At 38.8% G+C, this 23,663-nt stretch overlaps 2 protein-coding genes across 8 annotated transcripts in view; one reads left to right on the top strand and one right to left on the bottom strand.

Moving 5' to 3' along the window:
- NFE2L2 (NFE2 like bZIP transcription factor 2) overlaps window positions 1-5,895 on the top strand; it is a 49,803-nt gene extending 43,908 nt beyond the window's left edge. For all 4 annotated transcript variants that reach the window (XM_070422695.1, XM_070422692.1, XM_070422694.1 and 1 more), the window contains exons 2-5: window positions 1,559-1,825; window positions 2,480-2,569; window positions 3,586-3,774; window positions 4,190-5,895. In XM_070422695.1, the coding sequence (XP_070278796.1) occupies window positions 1,562-1,825; window positions 2,480-2,569; window positions 3,586-3,774; window positions 4,190-5,410 (1,764 nt within the window). In that variant the 5' untranslated portion in view covers window positions 1,559-1,561 and the 3' untranslated portion in view covers window positions 5,411-5,895. The remainder of the gene's footprint in view (window positions 1-1,558; window positions 1,826-2,479; window positions 2,570-3,585; window positions 3,775-4,189) is intronic.
- On the bottom strand, window positions 1,354-20,605 carry HNRNPA3 (heterogeneous nuclear ribonucleoprotein A3). 4 transcript variants are annotated; one of them, XM_070422698.1, is made up of 11 exons: window positions 20,472-20,605; window positions 18,379-18,501; window positions 18,140-18,286; window positions 17,851-18,061; window positions 17,497-17,586; window positions 17,319-17,414; window positions 17,144-17,221; window positions 16,547-16,687; window positions 15,341-15,463; window positions 15,178-15,247; window positions 1,354-1,654 (listed from the first exon to the last, which is right to left on the bottom strand). In XM_070422698.1, the coding sequence occupies exons 1-10, from the start codon at window positions 20,541-20,543 to the stop codon at window positions 15,195-15,197; spliced, it is 1,134 nt and encodes a 377-aa protein (XP_070278799.1). In that variant the 5' UTR covers window positions 20,544-20,605; the 3' UTR covers window positions 1,354-1,654; window positions 15,178-15,194. The 4 variants fall into 4 exon arrangements, with proteins under 4 accessions (XP_070278799.1, XP_070278798.1, XP_070278797.1 ...); XM_070422697.1 differs by lacking the exon at window positions 1,354-1,654 and adding an exon at window positions 9,004-12,392; XM_070422696.1 differs by lacking the exon at window positions 1,354-1,654 and adding an exon at window positions 14,714-15,084.
- Between the last annotated feature and the right edge of the window lie 3,058 nt (window positions 20,606-23,663).

The raw sequence follows: 23,663 nt of genomic DNA on the forward strand, positions 1-23,663 counted from the left end.
CAGGAGTGGGGAACCTTTTTTCTGCCAGGGGCCATTTGGATATTTATAACATCACTAGAGGCCCAGTGCACAAAATTCGTGCACTTGGAGGGGGCCTGGTGCACGAAATTCATGCACTCAGCCCAGCCTGCACCCTCTCCAATCTGGGATCCCTCTCACAATCCGGGACTGCTGGCTCCCAACCACTCGCCTGCCTGCCAACCCTGATCACCCCCTAACTAATCCCCTGCCAGCCTGATCGACGCCTAACTGCTCCCCCGCCGGCCCAATTCCCCCAACGGCCCTCCCCTGCAGGCCTGGTCCCCCCAACTGCCCTCCCTCCCCTGCAGGACTGGTTGCCCCCAACTGCCCTCCCCTGCAGGCCATCTGTGGACCACATGGGGGCGGCTATCTTGTGCGAGGGTGTGATGGTCAGTTTGCATATTACCTCTTTATTATATAGGATTCTTGGGCCATACAAAATTGTCAACTTAAAAAGCCTGCTATATTTGGTCAAACAGTTAATTAAATTACTTCTAATGCCTTGGCAGGGCCAGACCAAATGATTTCTCAGGCCTTATACAGCCCAAGAGCTGGACATTCCCCACTCCTGCTATAGATTATACTGTTTAAGGCTAGAATGGCCTGCCAGTATGGCTCAGTGGTTGAGTGTAGACCTATAAACCAGGTAGGCACGGTTCGATTCTCAGTCAAAGCATTGTTATATAAATCAAAATAACCATCCCCTCATTGCAGGATTCTCCCATTATCTTAAAACTTAATGCCATCTATCCTTCCCTGGAGCCATGTTTTTTGGTTGTGTGTTTTGTTTGTTTTTTAAAGAGGGTTATTTATGAATTCTTAGGAATAAACCTAGAGGGCAGTATCCCTTTCCCAACTTTTTTGGTAGTCAACAGGCAACCCCTTGCTTCACCCATGTCACAGGATTGCCTTTAGCTAAGACTTTACCCATTTGTTCATGCCTCAGGAGGTAAAACTGAAGTCAAGGTGAAATTGTTTTAATAAGTGAGCTACAGCAGCAAAGTAGCAAAAAGTGATGCGGGCAGAGATAAACCAATGTAGGAAGAATGGTAATACTAGTATTTCAAAAATGCTAGACTGACAATTTGTTTGGTTTTCTTCCTCCTCTTAACTGGACATCTGCTAAGCGAGTTTGGAAAAAAATTCTATGTATTCAATCCATATAAGCACTCTAATGGCCTGGCGTGCTTGATCTAATTTCTACATTCTGCATTCTGGGATTTCTTTTAATTCGGAATTTTAACTTGCAACATTTGTTAACTTTGCTCTTTCATGATCTCACCATCACCCAGTCATTAATAATCCAAGTAAGAAATGATTAAAATGGATGGCTGTGTTTGTAGATTATTTATTGTTCTTTAAGTATGGAATTAACTGTGCCCTTCTAAAACATTGGATCTACGTTCCCATTCAGATTTTGTTTGTAATTGCCCCACTACCCATCATCAACAATGGTATAAGGTGAATTTTGTGGTATCTGCTATTTTAAAACCATCTTAACCATGTCTCTGTCCTTCCTTTTTTGTCTTGAACATAGGACATGGATTTGATTGACATACTCTGGAGGCAAGATATAGATCTTGGAGTGAGTCGAGAAGTATTTGACTTCAGTCAACGACGGAAGGAGCATGAGCTGGAAAAACAGAAAAAACTTGAAAAGGAAAGACAAGAACAACTCGAAAAGGAGCAAGAGAAAGCCTTTTTCGCTCAGTTACAACTAGACGAAGAGACAGGTGAATTCCTCCCAATTCAGCCAGCTCAACATATCCCATCAGAAACCAGTGGATCTGCCAACTACTCCCAGGTACCGAGTACTCAGTTCTTGGAAAGATAGCAGGGTTTAAGGGGAAACATTGACTCGGGAGTTAACACATCTGTATTTGAATTCCAGCTTTGCCTTTTACTATGTCTTCATGACTGTTAAGTCATTCCCAACCTTGGCCTTCTGATGAGTTCAATACTTGATTTACCTCACAGAATTTTAAGGATTAGGAGGACATAAATCACATGAAAGAGCTGTGTAAGCTATAGCAGCGTCACGGAGGATCAGGCTGCAGAAGTGGTGGTGGCAGCAGTGGAACCAGTAGTAGGGATTACTTTGGCACCAACTGTGATGGGCACTGACTGTCCTACAGCACCTGACATACTGATTGATTTAATCAATACAACGATTATCTGAATTAGGTACCATTATCCCCATTTTATCTAAAGATGAGCAATTAAAGCTCAAAGAGGTTAAAAACCTTCCCGGGCATTAAAGAAATTGGGGGAGCCCATTTGAACCCAGGCAGTCTGGTTCGATTCTCTGCTCTTAATTATGACACTAAACTGATTTCTGAACTAAGAAATCTGATTTGAACAGATGTAAACATTTTCAGAACATCAATCATGAACCTTTAACCCAGGAATGGAACATTAAACAAATTGTTTTCCATTTTTATCTTTCCCTTTTATCCAGGTTGCCCACATTCCCAAACCAGATGCTTTGTACTTCGATAACTGCATGCAGCTTTTGGCAGAGACATTCCCGTTTGTAGAGGACAATGAGGTATGTAATATTTGATTCACAGCAAAATTCACAGCTATATCTGATATATCCTATATGGGTCCCTTTAATGTCTCTCCATTTTTAAAAAAATGAAAAACTTTTTAGGATGAAATCTGTCAATGAAACCTTAGTCTATATGTAACTTTACAGATCCCCACACAATACAAAACCCAAAACGTTTACTGCTGCACAGCCAGAAGCATGGATTAGCATAACCATGGAACTAAGTAACACATTTGTTATAAGTACTAAAAAATAAATTTTGGTGAGTAGGCAAGCAGAGTAATACACTAAAACCTGTTTAACAATTTTTATAAACCTATTGTGTTTGAAGCACAAAGATACAGCTTCTTCTTCCCAAAAGCAACAAGAGGTTACCTCTGAAAATGGTCCACTATTCACTTGACCTAGAAAACCCCACAAAATCATGCATATCAAGAGGTTCAAATCTGTGTGTTCACTTTAAGAACACTCGGGAAAACTGCCCAGGCCATCAAGGGTATGCATATGTGAAAAGCCACAACTGGTCGCTTTGATGAGCACTGACCACCAGGAGGCAGATGCTCAATGCAGGAGCTGCCCGCAGGCCCAGGCCAGCCAAGGCGGGTGCCAGCGGGGTCTCCCCCACCCGGTCGCCCCGTTAGTCACCCCACAGATCAGCCCTGATCGCCAACCACTCCTAGGGACCCTACCCGTGCACGAATTTAGTGCACTGGGCCTCTTGTAAAAAATAAAAGCAGGGGAAAAAAAGATACAAATTAAATCCTAAAGAATACCCATTTTCAAGTTTGCCTTCAGATGCATAGGATAACACAAACCAGTAAATAAGTACATTTGGAGTCAGGTGGGTAAGAAAAAAAGATGTTTCCTTGTATGGAAATAGGGGTCATAAGTAGTTCTAAGAAGAATACAGAACTGCAGCCAGTTCCAGCTTGAGGTGTTGTGATAGTGTCTTGGAGGGCACTCACCCACTGCTGACAGCAGATTCATGAGGATAAATGCCTTGTTGATTTTAGGTTTCTTCGCCTACGTTTCAATCACTTGTTCCTGATGTTCCCAGCCACATCGAGAGCCCAGTCTTTACTGCACCTAGTCAGACTCAGTCATCTGAACCTGTTGTCCTTCAGCTAATCAGTGACTTAGGTAATATGCAGCAGGACATTGAGCAAGTTTGGGAGGAACTACTATCCATTCCAGAATTACAGGTAACTAAGATCTAAAATAATAAATACCAAAGATGCTATTTTATATTCAGTCCCTTTAAATTAGTCATTCTGGTTATTTATTATTTATATGCCACCTATTTATAGGGATGATTAGAGAGTGCTTTTAAATTAGTCATGAGAGCTGCCCATGCTCACTCAAATGCAGTTTTGTTAGTTAAAGGGGCTGGATGTGAGGATAGATAAGCTGTAAACCTGAGGTCTGACCTAGAAACTCTGAAAATAATACAGATGCTGAGGCATAAATATCTGTTGGAAATGGATATTTATCTCTGAATTACAGACGAAAACAGCTTGGAGAGAATGGGGGTGGGGAAGTTTTAACTCAGATATAGATTATCAGGTATTGAAAATATTTAACCTTGATTTACAGAATGTAAACTTATTTTCCATGCAGTGTCTTAATATTCAAAATGACAAGCTGGTTGAGACTAACACGGTTCCAAGTCCAGAAACCAAACAGGCAGACATTGACAACAGTTATCATTTCTACTCATCGATCCCTACACTGGAAAAGGAAGTAGGTAACTGCAGTCCACCTTTTCTCAATGCTTTTGAGGATTCCTTCAGCAGCATCCTCACCACAGAAGACCCCAGCCAACTGACAGTGAACTCATTAAATTCAAATGCCACCATAAACACAGATTTTGGTGATGAATTTTATTCTGCTTTCGTAGAGGAGCCCAGTATCAACAACAGCATGTCTTCCTCGGCTACTTTCAGCCAGTCACTCTCTGAACTTCTCTATGGGCCCATTGATGTTTCTGATCTATCACTTTGTAAAGCCTTCAATCCTGAAAGCACAGCAGAATTCAATGATTCTGACTCTGGCATTTCACCGAACACAAGCCCCAGCATGGCATCACCAGAACACTCAGTGGAATCTTCTGGCTATGGAGACACACCACTTGGCTTTAGTGATTCTGAAATGGAAGAGACAGACAGTGCCGCTGGCAGTGTCAAACACAGTGGTCCTAAAACACAGCCAGTTCAGACTTCTGGGGAGACAGTTCACCCCCCGTCACCATCTCGGGGGCACAGTGCCCCAGTAAGTGATGCCCAGTGTGAAAATACACAAAAGAAAGAATTGCCTGTAAGTCCTGGTCATCGCAAAACCCCATTCACAAAAGATAAACATTCAAGCCGCTTGGAGGCTCATCTCACAAGAGATGAGCTAAGGGCGAAAGCTCTCCATATCCCATTCCCTGTAGAAAAAATAATTAACCTCCCTGTTGATGACTTCAATGAAATGATGTCCAAGGAACAATTCAATGAGGCTCAACTTGCATTAATTCGAGATATACGTAGGAGGGGTAAGAATAAAGTGGCTGCTCAGAATTGCAGAAAAAGAAAACTGGAAAATATAGTGGAACTGGAACAAGATTTGGATCATTTAAAAGATGAAAAAGAAAAATTGCTCAAAGAAAAAGGAGAAAATGACAGAAACCTCCATCTACTGAAAAAACAACTCAGCACCTTATATCTAGAAGTCTTCAGCATGCTCCGAGATGAAGACGGAAAACCTTACTCTCCTAGTGAATACTCCCTGCAGCAGACGAGAGATGGCAACGTATTCCTTGTTCCCAAGAGTAAGAGGCCAGATGTTAAGAAAACCTAGATATGGAAAGATCTGACCTTTTCTGAGCTAGTGTTTTGTTTTTGTTTGTTGTTTTTTTTTGTACTATTATATATACTAAAAGCTCCTACTGTGATGTGAAATGCAGAAATATACTTTATAATTCTATGCAAAATTATAGTCAAAACTAGTATAGAAAATAATACAAAACTTTAAAAGCATTAAACTGTTCTCAGTATGCAGAAATCAGTTTCACTTTAACTGCAAACTTAATTTCTTAGAACACCATTTGGGCTAGTTTCTGTATACCTGTAAATACTACAAAAACTTATTTATACTGTTCTTATCTCATTTGTTACATTCATAGATTTATATGTTTTGACATCTGGCTAAAAGCAAATTGTTGTAAAACTAACCACTATGTACTTTTTTAATAAATATCATATGAACAAAAAAATGGCATTTTTTATTGTTTAGCTCTGGCAAAAATAAAACTGTTTAGTTGAAAAGCTGGTACTAATAAAGGAATACGATTGTTAAATTATTTGTAATTCATTTGCATTTATTCACAGTATTTTCAATGACATTACGTGGTCACATTTAGGTGTTTTTTTCAGAATGCTTTCATTGAAAATACGCTTTTTTAAAAAAAATCTTCATCTGAGGATATTTTTCCATTGAATATATATTTTTGGTTTGTTTTATTTATATTGGTTTTGGGTTGGGGTTTTTGTTTTGTTTTATGTGTGTGTTTTTTTTGGAGAGAGGGAAAGACAGAAACACATCATTTTTCTATATTTCTAGAACCAGAAGGAGCCCGCAATGGAGGTACATGCCCTTGACGAGAATCAAACCTGGGCCCCTACAGTCCATAGACCCAAGCTCTATCCACTTAGCCAAACAGGGTGAAAATATGCATTTTATACTAAACTTCTGGTGCTAGAAATATAGAAAAGTGTATCAAGAAGCTATTTTATCATTTCAACATCAGGTATCTCAACCCAGTAAAGTGTTCTACCTTGACATGAAAACTGTTCAGAAACCCGTCCTCCTAGTACTGGGGAAAGACAGCAAATGTACTACGCTGTGCAAGAGGATTGGGAAGACCAGTAAAAAAGCATTGCAATTTGAAATAGGGTAAAACCTCATTGAGATTGCATAGGAAACCCATTCTGTTGAGTAAAAAGAATATTTCAGACAGGACACAAAGTCCAAAGGCTCTGAACCCTGTTTAAAAAACACCCACAAGGCCCATATGGCTGAAAATGAGGGTTGGGGGGAGAGAAAGAGGTGAGTGGGTAGAGGAGTGAACGTGGCAGAGCTCTCTTAAGCCTTCATAAGGACTTTGGCTTTTACCCAGCAAAGTGGGGAGGTGTCAAGTAAGAGTAACATCAGATTTTGGTCTCCCCTGCCTTGTATTGAGAATAGTCTAGAGCAGCGGTTGCCAACCTTTTGGACCTCACGGCCAACTGGCTGGCGACCGCTGCTCCAAAGGTTTCCTTAAACCAGCAGTTGCCAACCTTTCGGACCTCACGGACCACCAGCGATCTGCAGACCACTGGTTGACGACCGCTAGCTGGTCTATAGGGTAAAGGTGGGGAGCAAGGAGGCCAATGGGGAGGCTTTGCAGTGATCACATGGAATATGGCGTCTTGGGGTGATAGGGCACTGGATTTTGTTTCAAAGGTGAAACTAAATGTGTTTTGACAGAATGGATATGGGATGAAGGTGAAGTCAAGGACTTGAACACCTTTAAGAACTGAGATCCCCAGAGATAGCAAAGACTAGTTATAGGAAGATGTAGGAAAGAAAAAATTTCACTTAAAATCAGTTTCATCTCACATTGAGATTAAACGTAAAAAATCAAGGCCCCTCAAAATCTGCTGCTGAATAAACCATTCACAGCATTGATCCACTATTTCCTCGCCTAATCAAATGTTTGTCTTGTTTGGTTTTGTTTTAAAGTGGGGAAATGTAGATTCACTTGAGGATTAGGCATGTTTAGAATAAACACTACGTGCAAATTATTCAGAACCCTAATCATTAGAGGCAATACAGTGCAGAGGTCCACAGGCTCAAGCCAGATAGCCTGGGCTTGCTACCACCATTCTAGAATGACCTCCAGTAACTCAAAGCAATCAGGCTTGTTTCCTTATCTGTAAAGTGAGCATAACACTGAGTTACTACACAAAAAGCACTGTATCTACACTATGGGCATTTTCTCATTTTCTTTAGCCTTACATTAGGATGCCTTTTGGTTGCAAGTGAAAGAAACTCAAGTCAAATTAACTTGAGAAGTTGACTGGTAACTGGGAAGCTCAGATTGAAAACGACTTAATGTGAAGATTCTGTTGAGCTTCCTTGTGTGGTCAAGAATTTCTTCCTGGCTATAGCCGGTTTGGCTCAGTGGACAGAGCATTGACCTGTGGACTGAAGGGTCCCAGGTTCCCTTCTGGTCAAGGGCACATGCTCAGGTTGCAGGCCTGATCCCCAGTAGGGGGTGTACAGGAGGCAGCCAATCAATGATACTCTCATTGATGTTTCTCTACCTCTCTGAAATCAGTAAAAATTAAAAATAAACTTCCTCTTGTAATGGTGGTGATAACTTTACCAACCTTGGGGGAAAAAAATTTACTTTGAACTACTGAACATATTGTGTATTAGAAACAAAACCTTTAAATCCTGGCACACCTGTTTATGCTTCACTTTATTGCACTTTAGATATTTTACAAATTGAAGGCAAGACTCTCCACCCTCAAAGATTACAGCTCACTTTATTGCATGGTGTGGAACAAATCCACAATCTGAGGTCTGTGTAAAACAAACCCTAACTTACTGACCAAAAAAAAAAAAAAAAAAAAAAAAAAAAGCCAAGTTTTCATCTCTTGATCTGGATTTGAAATGAGAGCTTTGTGTGCTGATTAAGTTTAGCTAATCATTGTTTTGTATTTTTAATTGATCTTAGAGGTTTGTTGTTCCCTTCATCCATGTATTCACTGGTTTATTCTCGTCCAAGGCAGAGATTGAACCTGAAGCCTTAGCATATTGGGACAATGCTCCAACCAACTAAGCTATCTGGCCAGGGCCAAACAAACATTTTATTAGAAACCTTAGTTGCTCGACAGTGCATTTGGTATATTTAAAAAAAAAAAAATTGCTTTCTCAAGCCCATGCTTTTAAGGGAGAGGATGGCTGCTCAAATGTATTTTATAGTATTTCCCATACCCGTACTTTTGCTTTTAAGCCTCCAACATATACAATTCTCATCCCTATTGGCCTACTTAGGCCAATTTCACTTGCTTTTTATTTTTTAATGTTTTCAGAACTGGAAAAATTTTAATGCCATAAAAACTTTAATCACTGTGGAGAGACACACTGGCATAATTATCACCCATTAAAACTTTAGATTTGCTCCAGGATATTCTTAAGGCAGTAACACTAATTACCAAACACACTATTTTTAGAGATCATGGACCAGGCACTAGGTTTAGCTCTTTTAAGTTCATTTTTTACATTTAACCATACACTCAATGAAGGTGGGTATTATCTCCATTTTACTTTCCTAGTGCCCACCCCACCCACTAAGGAGTTAGGTAAAAACAAGTTTTTAATTGGACAGAATTTAGGGCAGAGAATTTTGATTGGAAGAAGTTACTTTATTTTCAGTAACACTAGTAAAATTCAACAATCCTTCATTATAGACAGCAAACCACAAATGGTATACACAGTACTTCTATCATTAAAAAAAAAAAATCACAATTTTAACATCAAATTACTGTTGCCAAGTATTTTAAAATACCACCTATGTATCACTTCAAAGTTAGACATCAGACCCACCACCAGCCTCCTCTGTTTAAGGCACATTTACTAAACCAAATGTAATATTTTGCTATTTCCAATGTAATGTTTATTTCTACATATTTAATACATATGAAATCAACATTCTAAGGGGGTCAGTTGGCATCACCAAACTACTGACAGATAGCATTGGCATAAGAGTAAGTTTAAGTCCCAAATAACTTGCCCAAGCTCACAAAATTCAAGTTTTTAATTTTCTTACTGATTTAAAAATTTAAAGGTGTAATAGAAGATTGAATCAAAATAGAAAATTTATCAGCGCTCCTTCTACGTTAAGTATATATCTTAAAGAATGTTAACTCATTTGATAGAATGCATGGACCAACACAGCTTATTTTAAAAAATTACCTTGCAACCTTCAGATACAATTAGAATTTTCCTGATTATAAACCCTTTAGCTGCAATGGCATAGTGAAATTTAACCATTTTGACTCCTTTGAAGTATTTTAAAGCTGTCAACACCCTTGTATGTTACTTATCCATTACTTATCAATAAAGTTTTTAAGTTGAATATGGGTAAATTCCTATTTCCTAGCTGATTTTCAGTACTGTGCCCATTTAACTTCTACCACATACATGAAGGCAGTTCTCAATGCACCTTTGCCATTACCAGTCTGAAAACGTGATGGGCAAGCTACCTATTACCTTACTCTCTTAATCCTTGGTACTTTTTAATTCTAAGTCAATCTAATATTAACAGGATCCCATTTTTTTGCAAAAATAACACTGATCATCAAAAATTTAATTGGTCTGTGATGAGTACATGTAGGATTCTAATTTTTCTTCTTTGCCTAGTTTCAATTAATATTTTCATTTGGAGAAAACATACTTATTTTGGTGGAAATGAGTTTTGGGTTCAAGTATTAACTGGAATTATAAAGTACTTACAGCTACAGAATATAAAACCACTGCATATAATGTAACCAGTGTTGAGTACAAACAAAATATGTTGCAATCCTATTGACAGCTAAAAGTCCCATGTGGACTCAATTCAAATTATTTCACTTACCATGTTAACAGCTGTTAATACTAAGAATCCACATAACTTGTGTTATATTTTTATTTCACATTTATCAAAATCCTAACTCAAAAACTGTTTAAACTTAACAGATGACTATTATCTTTATTTGGTTTAAGTTGCAACACTGTAGTTTAGAACTTGATCTCATGAAAGCTTTTGCCCAACCCACCATCATAGCATGAAATTTCAACCAGTCAATGCAATGCCTTTAGGAAACCTAGTATTTCCAAGGTGTGGGAGGAGTCCCCTTTTCATCCTCCCAAACTGTTTTTCACTTGCTCCAGTATCCTTAACTACATGTGCCACCCCCCACCCCAATAAATCATTGATCCCTCACCTATCACCCAAGTATGTACATATTGTTTTTCAAGACTTAAATCCTTAAATGGCAGTAAGCTTTATGTTTTAGATATTTTTCCATGCCCATTTCCCAGGTCAATGTTTTCCAGTGAATAGAACCCACTTTTGTTTCCTGTTGTTAGTAAAATATGTCATATTCACCTATAGCATTTAAGTTACACGGACATTGTGAAGTGACAAAACCACACACACATTTCTAAAAATATTTTAATGAAAAAGTTAGCTTTCTGTAAACATTTCATTATCCTACAAATGAAACATTTGAATCCATTGCAGACCACCTCTTAAGTCTTAAAAATCAAGACATTGAAATAGAAAATTTGAATACTCATAGGCTAATATATTACCTCTGCACATTAGCATGCTTTTCCCCTATACTTTGTGACATAATTACTAGAAATCCAAGATACTGTTATTAACTAGAAATGTTTCAAATTGTGACTTCTATATTGGAACTCCTCAAACCAAGCGCATCCCAATTGTTTAGTTCCTTAACAAATGGTCTTCATTACCAAATTTTATTCATTAGGACATGGGTGTAAAGGTAGTTTTTTTGCTTGTTTTTAAAACATGTGAAAAGCAGTAACCCCTTGAGTTGCTTTGACAATGTAAATAAGTTTGCCTTGACCATTTCCCTTATGAACTTTGTTTATTGGTGCTATGACTTAAGGGCATCACATTTTTCAGTAATGACAGTGTAACTCCATTTAAATTAAATCACTTTATTTCATAAAAAAAATTAGGTAGACTGAAAAGAACACCTTTAAAAAAAGAAAATGTTTATCTTAGGGAATTTGCTTCACTAAAACCATGCTGTAAATAAAATTCATCAAAATAATTGCCTTGCTTTTAATACTTTTCTAAAGTGGTGTAGAAATTTAGTTCTGGTTTAGATAGCCAGCCATTCATTTTGTGAGAATAAACTATGGCAAACTTACTCCTATTTATGTAAGAATTTCATTTGTTTATAATTTAGAAACTAGTTTCATTTTCAGCATCTATTCCCAAGTGTTGTTTTTAAAGTAAATTGTCAAATTTCAATTTTTAACAAGCCCTTATGAAATCAGCAACTGATTTGCACAGAAATTAATAGTTTAATTATTCTTTGGGAAGTTGTCTTTTAAAAGGGAGCATTAGAATAACTAGATCCCCACTGCTTCTGGTTAACAGGTTAAATCACACACACACACACACACACACACACACACACACAAAACAACCCTAAAAAGAACCAAATATTTATGCCATTAATCTAAATGACTCCCTGATTTTATATGCAAGAGAATTTATATATGAGGCCACTTGAATGAAGACCATTTTTATATTTTTATCAATCTGGCAATTTAAAAATTCACCCCAAGGTTTTCCCTAGAACGAGGACTGGCAGGCTTAATGTTTCTGTTATAACTAAATCATGCTTATTACAAAACTGCCAAATTTGAGGTCACTCCCTTTCTCATCAAAAACTGACTTTACCCTAAAGACACCAACAATGAATTATATACATGAGGCCACACGTCACTCAACATGAACACTCATGATTATTTGCAGGAAAGTTTTAAAAACTGTTTAAAATGTTTTGGATGTGGTTCCAAAATCAAGTTTCAGCTGAACAATTTTACTAATGTACCTAGTAGTTTTAAATGTGTAATATAAATTTGTAGGGAAACAAATGGTGTCATCAGGTTTTACTGTGAGCTACAAACCTTACCCAGCCAGAAACCTTCGTATTTAAGATGGTAGGAAAGACATTCCTCATTTAGGCAAGAAGGGTTCTCATTCAACCTGCAAATCAAAAAGATTACTCTTACCTTGCTTTACAAAAAAGTACTCTTTTAATAAGTGAAAAATTTCAAATTCAAGCCTTACCTAATGCTTATTGCCCTTCCTTGCAGGTCTAAATGCTAGACCTAGTGACTGGGGCAACTATCTCTCATTGATGTTCCAAAAGGCGAAGAGCTCCTTCCTGCTACTTTCTTCGATATTTCAGTTGTAATAAGCAGATTTAACTAGCTTTTGAAAAGTTGCTCACTATCACCATAGTATCTTATGCCTTCACTTCTCAGTTGAAGCTCTTGCTGCTGCCTTGTCATTCTTTATTTATGCTGACTTGTCCATACTCAAAAGGCTGCTGAAGTCCTGTCTTAGTGAGTCTCCTTTGATCCACACTGTGCTCAAACAGCACATCTTAGGTCCTTTAAAGCTGGTTAAATCGCTCTCCTCATGGCTTACTTTTCCACTGTTCACAAGAACTAAGCTAAATACAACTTATAAACAGGTCACATACACACATTTCACCTGCTTATAGGTTGCAAACATCAACTTACTGAAAATATATTTCACTATTAAACTAGTTCCAGAACGTAAGAAAGTTTGTTAACAGTACAATTAACTTCATATGCCATTAAAGGATACTGTCAAGGTTGTGTCAAACAATTTCACAAAAATAGAAACAGGAAATGTTAATCACCCCCATTCCTTCAACCTTTATTATATGAATAAAAGAACTTTAGACAATTTAGCTCAATTTTAATAAAATGTTTCCCAAGCATTATTTTGACCAGGTACCCAGGTTTAAGTTATAAACATTGACAGTGTCCATTTATATAACCACACTTGAAGTTGTAAAGACTTAACCATTTTCTAATATTTGCCTATTTTCTACGCTGCTTTATTCACATACGTCCATTAACAAATGGCATGTTGTCTGTTACATTTATTGGTTTGTGAGTGTTTTCTGGAAAACTGCAGTATCTGTGAAGACCAATTTCCATGCTGGCATTGCATGCATCCAAATATTAATGCACAGAGGCACAGAATTAGAGCAACAAGAGAGCATATGCAAACACTAGCACGCCCAACTCCCCTTTTTATTGCTTGTTTTTGCTTAGTACTTCCTAAAACAAAAGTAAGAACCTTGAATTCAATGTTCAACTGCCAAAGAAATAACAACAGCAGGGCACATACTTAGGGCTTGAATTAAATTGTGAGCACTAGGCTGGCGCAAAACAGTAGACATTAGTTTATATATATAATTATATATATGTATGACCTTATCATCTAAAAATCTTCTTATCCCGGGTCTTCCAAACAAATTAGCTCATACCAACATGATTTAAGTTCAAGCATACACAGAGAAATGACAGTGTGTTCTTTGGGATTTTGATTAAGAACTCAGACAATCCAAATTTGAATTCAGATCTTTGGGAAGTGGGAAGCTTGTACTAAGCAACTGTGGTACACTTCTACTGCATTATGTCATCTGGGCCAATTATATCTAGACTGTCCTTGGTTTCATCCAGTAAAATGTAGAGGGTACAAACAGGAAAGCATGCCAGCCAGTTAAGGGTTCAACAATGCATGATTTTTATTCTCTTGCTTTGAGAGCTTGTATCAAAAAAAAGTTAAACCAAGGAAAATAACGAAAGATTTACGGGCCTCTTGTGCTTTAAAAAGGAAAAAAAGGTAGCCACCAATTTGCTCAGATACAGCAGGCTTAGTGGTCCTATACTTTGAAAAGTTTTAAAAAATGGTTTTTAATGGAAGGGGAAAGGAAAAACATCCACTACCCCTTTCCAGAATTTAAACAGAGGGCAGCAGACATTCTTTACACCCAAATAAATCTATGGCAGCAGTTCACATGTGACCAAGGTGAATGTAGAATGGAGATGTTCTAAACACAGCTCAGACTCTCAGCAAAGCCAACACACTAAAACCATGATTACATTTGGAAAGAAAATGCACAAAAACCAAGTAGGAATTTTGAGTTTTCATTTGAAGGTAAATCTTAATGTCATCAAAGTCACAAATATGCTAATTTAAATACCCAATTCTATTTATCTAAAACACACATTGCAAACATACAAATATCTATTCTCTCCACATGTCAGAGCCCATTCATTTCATGGTTTGGAAATGGGGAGAATAGATTCCCCTTAAATTGCAAGTCAGTAGGTGTTTCTTTACAGTTAACTTTAGCAAAATTCATACAAAATAGTGATTAACAATGATCTTCTTTACTTGTTAACTCACAAGGAAACACCTTCAAAACTGCATTTTGTTAAAGTTTCTGTACTAAAATGTAGAAAAACTGAACTACACAAATATTGAAAAGTTAAAAATTCCTTAATTTTTTATTCCTGGTACCACTACCACAATTTACAGGGCAATATACCTGATGTAATGAAAAGAAAAAGAAAAAGACAAAGCTACAACAGATAAAAGACCTCAGGAATGTACATCTAATTGACACTACATTGCATTAATCAATAGCTGCACTTTTTGCAAACTGTGGCTATGACAGTCCTGAACAAGAAGGGTTTCCTGTTTAAGCTGCAGTAACTTTTCTGACTATGGATCATCGTTCCTCCTGTGGCAGATTTTTACAGTTCCTCTAATGCATTTGGGACGACTGTCTCAAAGTAACCTGCAGCTTTCCTGACAACTCCTCGCTCTCTCTCCTGCTAAGAACTGTAGCCTGTTGAATAATACAGGATAAAAAAATTATTACACTCAGTGAACAGTTCCACATATGCTTTATCATTATGTTAAAAATTTAAATTATACCTACCCTTTTCTGCTGAGTTTTTAGAACCTTCTGCTACCATATCCACCACTTCCACCACCAGATCCATAACCACCTGGAAATATGCAGGTAGAGAGTTTTAAAAGAAATATGATACATGAGTTTGTAAATTAAAAAGTTCTAAAAAGTTTTAATGAAAATTATTTACCACCATAGGGGCTGCCCGAGCTTCTTCCACCAAAACTGCCCCCTTTCATGGGTCCATAATTCGATTGCTGTTGTCCACTGTAATTTCCAAAATCATTATAGTTTCCACCTCCACCATAGTTACCTGAAATTACAAAGGTTTTTACTTGTGGCTGATTTACACAATTATTTCCTCTTCTAATATACATATATCATCTTAACCATCATGACAGCATACTCTACAACACTAACTTGCAACTCTTTGAAAAGTGATTTGAGAACTATCAAATTCTCTCCACCACAAACTGAGGCCCACTAGCATACCTCAGACATGGGTAAGGAATGAAAAAGAGTAAAAAATGGTCCCAAGAGCATGTATCTAGACAGCTCATATTTTGTTTGTATTTGATGCTAAACTCCAGCACATTCTCTCCTTCATACTACTAACACCATCAAAACTGTGTTTGATTCACTCTAATTCTGATGTAGTACAACTTTTTAAAAAATATATATTTTATTGATTTTTTACAGAGAGGAAGGGAGAGAGGGATAGAAAGTTAGAAACATCAATGAGAGAGAAACATCCATCAGCTGCCTCCTGCACACCTCCTACTGGGGATGTGCCCACAACCAAGGTACATGCCCTTGACCGAAATCGAGCCTGGGACCTTTGAGTCCGGAGGCCGACGCTCTATCCACTGAGCCAAACTGATTAGGGCTGATGTAGTACAACTTTTAAGTCAATGATAGAAGTACTCTAAGTTAATTTAATAAAAATCTATTGTTGATACATTAATAGTCCAAAAATGCAGTGCATTTGTAACAAAGCTCTTTAGTGTCATGCAGTAATATAATAATGCAGTCTTGCTTATAGTCTGCAATGTATCTTTGACACACTGAGATTTAAAGTGCTCTCCTCATTTAAACCCCAGATGACACCCTCTTCATTTCAACAATTTACAATTCCCATTTGTCCAGTTTAAAATTGCTTAGCATTAGTAAAATCCTAATTACTGATAAACACCCATTTCAAGTACAAGATAGAGTTGAATACATTTTACCAATTTACTAAATAAGCACAATAAAAAAATTCAGTTCAATTACCCATCAATTAAGTAATTTCTGATTTTACAAATCATGAAATTTGACCAAATGCTACGTTTTAACACTTTTAAACATCTGTAATGGAACTATAAACTATGAACATTTAAAACAAATGAAAACTTACCGCCAAAATTTCCCCCTTCATTGTAACCATCGTATCCACCACCACCACCATATCCACCACCTTGGTTTCCATATCCTGGTCCACCACCACCACCATAGCCTCCTCTACTACTATAACCAGGACCACCGCCATAGTTGCCACCTAAAAAAAAAAAAAATTGGGTCACAAAAACAAATATATAACTGAACTCTAGTTTGTATTACATTTAGACCACTGGAAAATAAGTCAATGAATTGATTTAGCACTAAAGCTTGGTTAACAGAACCAAGAAATCTGGGCTAGTAAGAATTTAACATAAATGCTTAAATATATTTTAGTATTAAAATTTTTTTTAATTCTTTAAATTTCACTAAGGAAAATAGTGAAGTCTCCTAAGATAGTACGCCAGCTCAACTAACTAGTACAATAAACATAACTGGCCAAAAATAATTAGCTACTGTTAAATCCTTAGGGGGAAATAAGTTTAAGTCTTCTATATTAGTTTAGATGCATACTTTAGCCATCAAGCCATTCAATTTTGACTGAAATTAGAAAAATAAAAACACTTAATTGTCTATAAAGCCAGGAAACAAAATATCAAATTTTAAAAAAACTTACCATCGCCTCCAAATCCATTATATCCACCATCACCTCCTCCATAACTACCTCTGCTGCCACCTCCACCACCGTAGCCTCCTGAGGAAAAGCAAGGTATGAATTTAAAAAGTGTAACATTCAGCCCACCAATAAATTTTAGGAAGACACATACTTAGAAATAAGATAATCATCCTACCTCTTCCACCAAAGTTTCCACCACGGCCAAAGTTACCTCCACCACCTCCAAAGTTTCCTCCCCGACCCATGAAATTGCCAGATCCACCTCCACGGCCTTTAACACAGGCAAGGAAGATCTTAAGAATCTTACAAACACCACTCACATTTATTGTTTAAGTATGTACGGTATTACTCACCTCTTTGTGATCCAGCAGACTGCATTTCTTGTTTGGAAAGGGCCTTTTTCACTTCACAATTATGCCCATTAATAGTGTGGTATTTCTGAACTAAATTTTTTTTAAAATCAAACAAACAAAAGTTACTTGGGGTTTGAAAAAGCACATATAAATGATATCCTGTAGCACTACACGTAACATTAAATATCTAGGATGTTACCGTTTATTTCTTGATTCGGATGCTGGTTACGTAAGTGTAGTCACTTTATGAAAACTGAACCATACACTTTATGCACAATACAGATTAAGTAGTTCAGCAAATTTAGTGGAGAACAAAAAAGCCATTTCTGCTTTCTTATTTAACTTGCTACTTACCAACAATTTTATCAACTGTATCATGATCATCAAAAGTTACAAAAGCAAATCCTCTTTTTTTCCCACTCTGCCTGTCCTCCATAACTTCTATGGTTTCAATCTTGCCATACTTTTCAAAGTAGTCTCTCAAATTATATTCTTCTGTATCTTCTTTAATACCACCAACGAAAATTTTCTTCACTGTTAGATGGGCACCAGGCTTTACAGAATCCTACAAGAAATATGCAAGTTAAAAAAAGACACAAATCTTTACAACAATTTCATGTTATACAACATGGTATTAAAATACCTCTCTAGAAACAGCTCTCTTTGGTTCTACTACACGCCCATCAACCTTGTGTGGTCGAGCACACATTGCTGCATCCACCTCTTCAACACAAGAGTAAGTCACAAAACCAAAGCCCCGGGAACGTTTTGTTTGGGGGTCTCTCATCACCTACAAAATAAAGAGTTTTAAACCATTGAAACACTCCTCCACAAGTCTTCCACCTCTTTCTAAAAACCCCTTTTTGTCCTTTAGTAACTTACCACACAATCTGTGAGTGTGCCCCATTTCTCAAAATGTTCTCTTAAACTGTCATCTGTAGTTTCAAAGCTCAGACCACCAATAAACAGTTTTCTCAACTGCTCTGGTTCCTTAGGATCATGGCCCTGAGAAAATAAACCAACACATTTTATTTATATCTTTTAGTGAATTGCTAAGATGCACAAGCCTTTTACTTTGCTACAAATAAACTCAGTATCAAATTCTGTACCATTATCACTTTGTCCAGTTAAAAATTGGAGTAGGATCATACAAATCACATCAACTTAATAAAGGAACTAAAATACCAAGAAAACCTATAAACAGCCATTTAAATGCCAACATCACTCCAACTACATTTTAGTCCAAGGGAATCCCAAAATCAAAAGTCCCGCAATTTTAAGCTACAAAAGGGCCTGGAAATAGATTATTTCAGATGCTGCTACTAAGAACCCTAAGTATTGTAGAAGCACTTTTTCATCCATGCCATTTCTTCTCATGTCAAGCATTTCATTTTAAACCAACGCTGTGAGGTACAACGTAAAAGTCTTGAGTGATATTTCTGAGAAATGGAAAAATCTTCCTTACATTCCCTCTTTAATTCCAACTGTATAAAATAGAAAACTACCATTATCCGGAACATTTAAGATCTTACTTCCTGACATCGTTGTCAGTGTGGCTCAAATAAATTATTTTTTAAAAGGGGAATTCACGCCACTCCCCACCTCAGAAAAAACTCTTAAAAAAATCCACCATGTATCTTGACAGTTTTTGGTAACCAGGTTATGTGCTGCAAAAATTACCTATGTGCACTTGTATGTATCACATAGCAAAATTTTCAAATACATCTTGTAAGGTCACAAAAAGGGCAAGCTGGATTTAAATATAAAGCTTATTGCTTGAAAAGAATGAGATTTTCCTTAAAGATGTGGACTGAACTATTTTACAATTTAACCAGCTCTTTAATAAATTACATGAATTGCCATTTAGTCCATGCATTAAGATATCGTTCATCCCAAGTCCTTACATACAGGGGCTCACATTTACATTCTAATGTCTTCGTGTGTCTTCTAAAGGTACAGTTGTTAAGTCAAATAATACGAAGAGACTGTCACATGCTAGAAAAAAATGTTAAATGATTAATAGCCTACAGCATTAATTCTCTTATCTTTTCAAGTCCTGGTTAAGTGCATTTAATTAGCAACACCAAAATGACTAAAAAAACAACACACACACAAACTATGCCTCACATAAAATTATCTCAAGCACATGAAAATGCAACTGTGGTTGCAGTCCTCCAAAATAAAAATCCCAAAACTATAACCAGAGCCATGGGAATAAAACATTAAAAAATGTTGAAGTTCCCATTGTACAATGGCGCGAAGATATGTATAGTTTTAAGCACTTTAGCAAGAACAGATCAGGAAGTATTACATAGCAGCAAACTTTTTAAAAATTTATCTTCAACTGGATGCTGCGGAAAAAAAAAAAGATTTTTATTTTCTTTCGTCTGTCAGGCCTAGAAATGTGCCAGCCTAAGTTCAGAAAAAGCTCTGCGCCCAAGCTTCGAGGCCATTTGCGGCATTTTCTGCCCGGCCGCCTCCTCTCTCTCCCTTCCAATCCCGCGCTCTTTCCCGGCGGCGGAATCAGGCGGCGGCCATTGCGGGCCAATGCGCCATTTCGTAACGCGGCAGCGGATCAATGTCAATGTGGCCGCCGCCCGCCTGCTCGCTCTCCCGGATGTGCCTGGTCGTCCCCTCCCCTCCCCCACCGCCTCCTCCCAACCGCTCCCGCCCAGGCCCGCCATGCCTCCCTCGGCCTTAAATCCGAGGCCGCGCGCCTGGCGGGCCGGCTCCCCTCCCGAGGTCTCCCCAGCCACGCCGCGCCTCCGAAAGGCCACCTGTGCAGCCGAAGAAGAAAGCGAGGCGGGCGGGAGGCCCCGAGGAGGTCTCCGAGGCCCGCTCCCTTCCCCCTCCCACCGCCCGTCTCAACGCAGAGCGCGGGACCGCCGACCCGGCCACCCGGCCTCCCCGCTCCCATCGAGCCAGGCCTCCCACGCCGGCCACTACCCATCAACCCCCCGCTCTCCCCCTAATACCTCCTCCCCCCGGCGGCGGCGGCGACGGCCGGAGTCGGGCTGGGGGCGACCGGGCGGCGGTTTTACCTCCATTTTGAGACCGGACTCGCCTCTTCCAACTCGAGTTCAATATGGGATCGAGAGGAAGAGGCGGGGCCAGCCGTCACGTGACGCGCTTTCCGCGCGCCGCCGACCTGGTGGAGGAGGGGCGAGTTACGCGGGGGGGCGTGGCTAACTGGGCGCAAAGAGGGACTGGGCGAGCGGATTGGCGGGCAGAGAGCGGGGGCGTGGCAGGTCGCGGGAGCGCGCGCGCCTCTTCAACTTCCAGTGCGGCGCCGCCCTTGCCGCTGTTCGCGCCCGGGCGGCCGCGGGGACGTCTGCTCGGGCTCGGCCAATGGTGTGCGCACACGTCGGGAGAACGCCTCGTGACCGCGCGTCACCGGAGAAAGAGGCCTTTCCCTTTCTTCTCGCGCTTCTTTCTTCTCCCCCATGTAGGCCTGTAGGTCTCATGTCCGAATTAACTCCACTGCCCGGGCCTGCATGAGCCCACGCTGTTCTCTCCTGTACTTTAAGGTCCCAAGAAAGACCCCTCGGCCCCTCGGCTTCTCCTCGCGTGTTTCCAAATACAAGCGGCCAGTCTCCGTGCCTGTCGGCGCCCGCTGTCGGGGCTGCGCTAGAAATCCCTTTGCCGCCGACATGTATGAATCACGAGCCTTTGGAAAGGCCTCAAAACGCGGCTCTCACACTGAAATTGTCCCCTTAAGGACCTGCGGCAGGACTGGTCGAGGTCAGTTCCTTAGCCTCGCACTGATCTCAAATCCGCCGGCACTATTTTCTAACATTTTCCTAGTGACCAAGGAAAGAGCTGAAGCAACTTTTCCTGGGGATGGAATTTAGGGAATTGAATGATTTACAAGACTTTAGAAGCCGGGTAGCAAGGTACGCTCCCTAATGGCCAGTAACTTTTTCCTTAGTGCTTCTAATTGTGTTGTGAAGCATAATGAACAAGATCCATTACAGAGTCAAAACTGGAGATGCACTCCTTTTTTGGCCGAACTGATTTTAAATCATTTGACCTAAATGAGCTTCAGTTTTAGTATTTTTTTTTTTAAATGAAAATGGGGATAAGATTTGGTCATCTCCAACACTCAGGAAACATCGGTTCATCTCTAGACCCATGTTTAAACAAAGGTACCGGTGAAAGTGACTATAATTGGCAAGTGTCCCTACCGTAAGAAAGATTAGGAATTTAATCAATTATATTGTAAATTGTTTAAAAAACAGTTTGTGTTGACAAATAGGGAATAGTCTCCTTGGGACTTGGGAAAGAAGGAGCACAAAAAAATAAGAATGTGTTAGTTTATTTAGCATTGCCCAAGCAGAACCGGTGTTTTATTTGGCAGACAGGAACAAAAGGTACTTTTTCAGGGCAGAAACCAGTCACCAGTCCTTAATGTAACTTGGAAGAAATAACCCTCCGAACCAGCCTCCTCCTGTTGCTCTGACTCCAGTGTCACCAGCAAACTGTTCCGTCTCTGCCTTTCAGGCGCGCGGATACCCAACAACAACACGTTGAGACGTTGGGAAATGTCTACCCTTAACATATAAAGGCTCTTGAATTTACTATGAATAGGCATGGATAACTTGGTTTCGTTTTTTCTTTCTTTTTTTTTAAAATATATTTTTATTTATTTCAGAGAGGAAGGGAGAGGGAGAGAGAGATAGAAACATCAATGATGAGAATCATTGATGGGCCGCCCCCTGCAGGCCCCGTACTGGGGATCGAGCCAGCAGCCTGGGCACGTGCCCTGGACCGGAATGGAACCTGGAACCCTTCAGTCTGCAGGCTGAGGCTCTTATCCACTGAGCCAAACCGGCTAGGGCGATAACTTGATTTCTGATTCAATTCTGAATATGTAGAAAAACGAAAAATTAAAGTCCTTAGGAAGAGGGTATTCACACAAAAGTACCTGGTGAGAAACTGCAAGGATGATCATGAAAACGGATCACTTGGCTTCACTTTCTGGCATGTTGTCTAGGTGTTTTCTAGCCAATTATTTTTATTTTTTCTAATCAATTATTTTTAATAACTTCTGTTATTATTCTTTCTTCTTTGAATTGCATTAAATTCTGATATTAATTTGAGAAATGGTGGGGGATGGGATACTAAGTACTTTCATCCAGAAACATGAATGTCAGTCCATTTATTCAGACCTTTTGTCCTTCAGTAGAATGTGGATTCCTCCCTTTGGATTCATCCAGATTTGTTGTTCATCCAGACTCTGTGGTGTTTAGACATTAGCTATTTTTTACTTCTACAAAGTTTCTACTCTGTGGACACATGGTATCTCATATAAATATCCCTGCTTGAGTTCTTGACCCTGGTAGACACAAACTTGACCCCTGGTTGCTGGCTGTCCTTGTAGCCCTGGCTCTCTTGTAAGTGTGTGTGTGTGTGTGTGAAAAGGGGGGAGGGAGGGAAACTGTACATGGGGTGAGGAACAGGGGACAAGGGTTCTAAGGTGGGTTGGAGTAGCAGACAGATTTTACAAATAATCTATTAGGGCCTCGACTTTCATATCACAACACATGCAGAAAACGTTATTTTGTGTATAGCACACAAGGTTGCATAAACAAAGATTTGGAGACATCTAAATGCTGGCTGGTTAAAAAATTCATAACATTTTCTTTAAATTATATAATTATGTTAAAATAAAATACAATGTATTAGAGAAAATATTAAAAAATCATTTTGAATAAAACATACAAATAAAAAATTTCCACATTTTTTTCATGATCATTTTGAACTTGTTCCTATGAATATATTTTGATATTAGGTTTTACGGTCGAAATGGCTTTATGCAGTTTCTGATCTCGACTTTTTAATGATAAACTTCTCATATTCCAAATAGGAATTATCAGTAAGGGACTCTGATCGCATAAGTGGGTGATAAAATATTAAAACCATTTTATACCATCATTCAAAATTTACAATTGTAATTATATTTAAAGAATAACAGCTCCTCCTTTTCTTTTATTGACAAATGTAATGTTGAAATTTTATATGAACATGCAAATGAATTTCAAACTAATAGTACATTTTTATATCAAGATTTCCACAATGAAACTCTAGCCTACATTGTCAACAGCTAGTCTGAAGGCCATTAAAAGAGTTCATCATGCCCTAACTGGTTTGGCTCAGTGGATAGAGCG

This window comes from Myotis yumanensis, unplaced genomic scaffold, assembly GCF_028538775.1.
Source record: "Myotis yumanensis isolate MYYU_CA2020_CCGP unplaced genomic scaffold, mMyoYum1.0.hap1 SCAF_8, whole genome shotgun sequence".
In the NCBI taxonomy this organism is placed as follows: Eukaryota; Metazoa; Chordata; class Mammalia; order Chiroptera; family Vespertilionidae; genus Myotis; species Myotis yumanensis.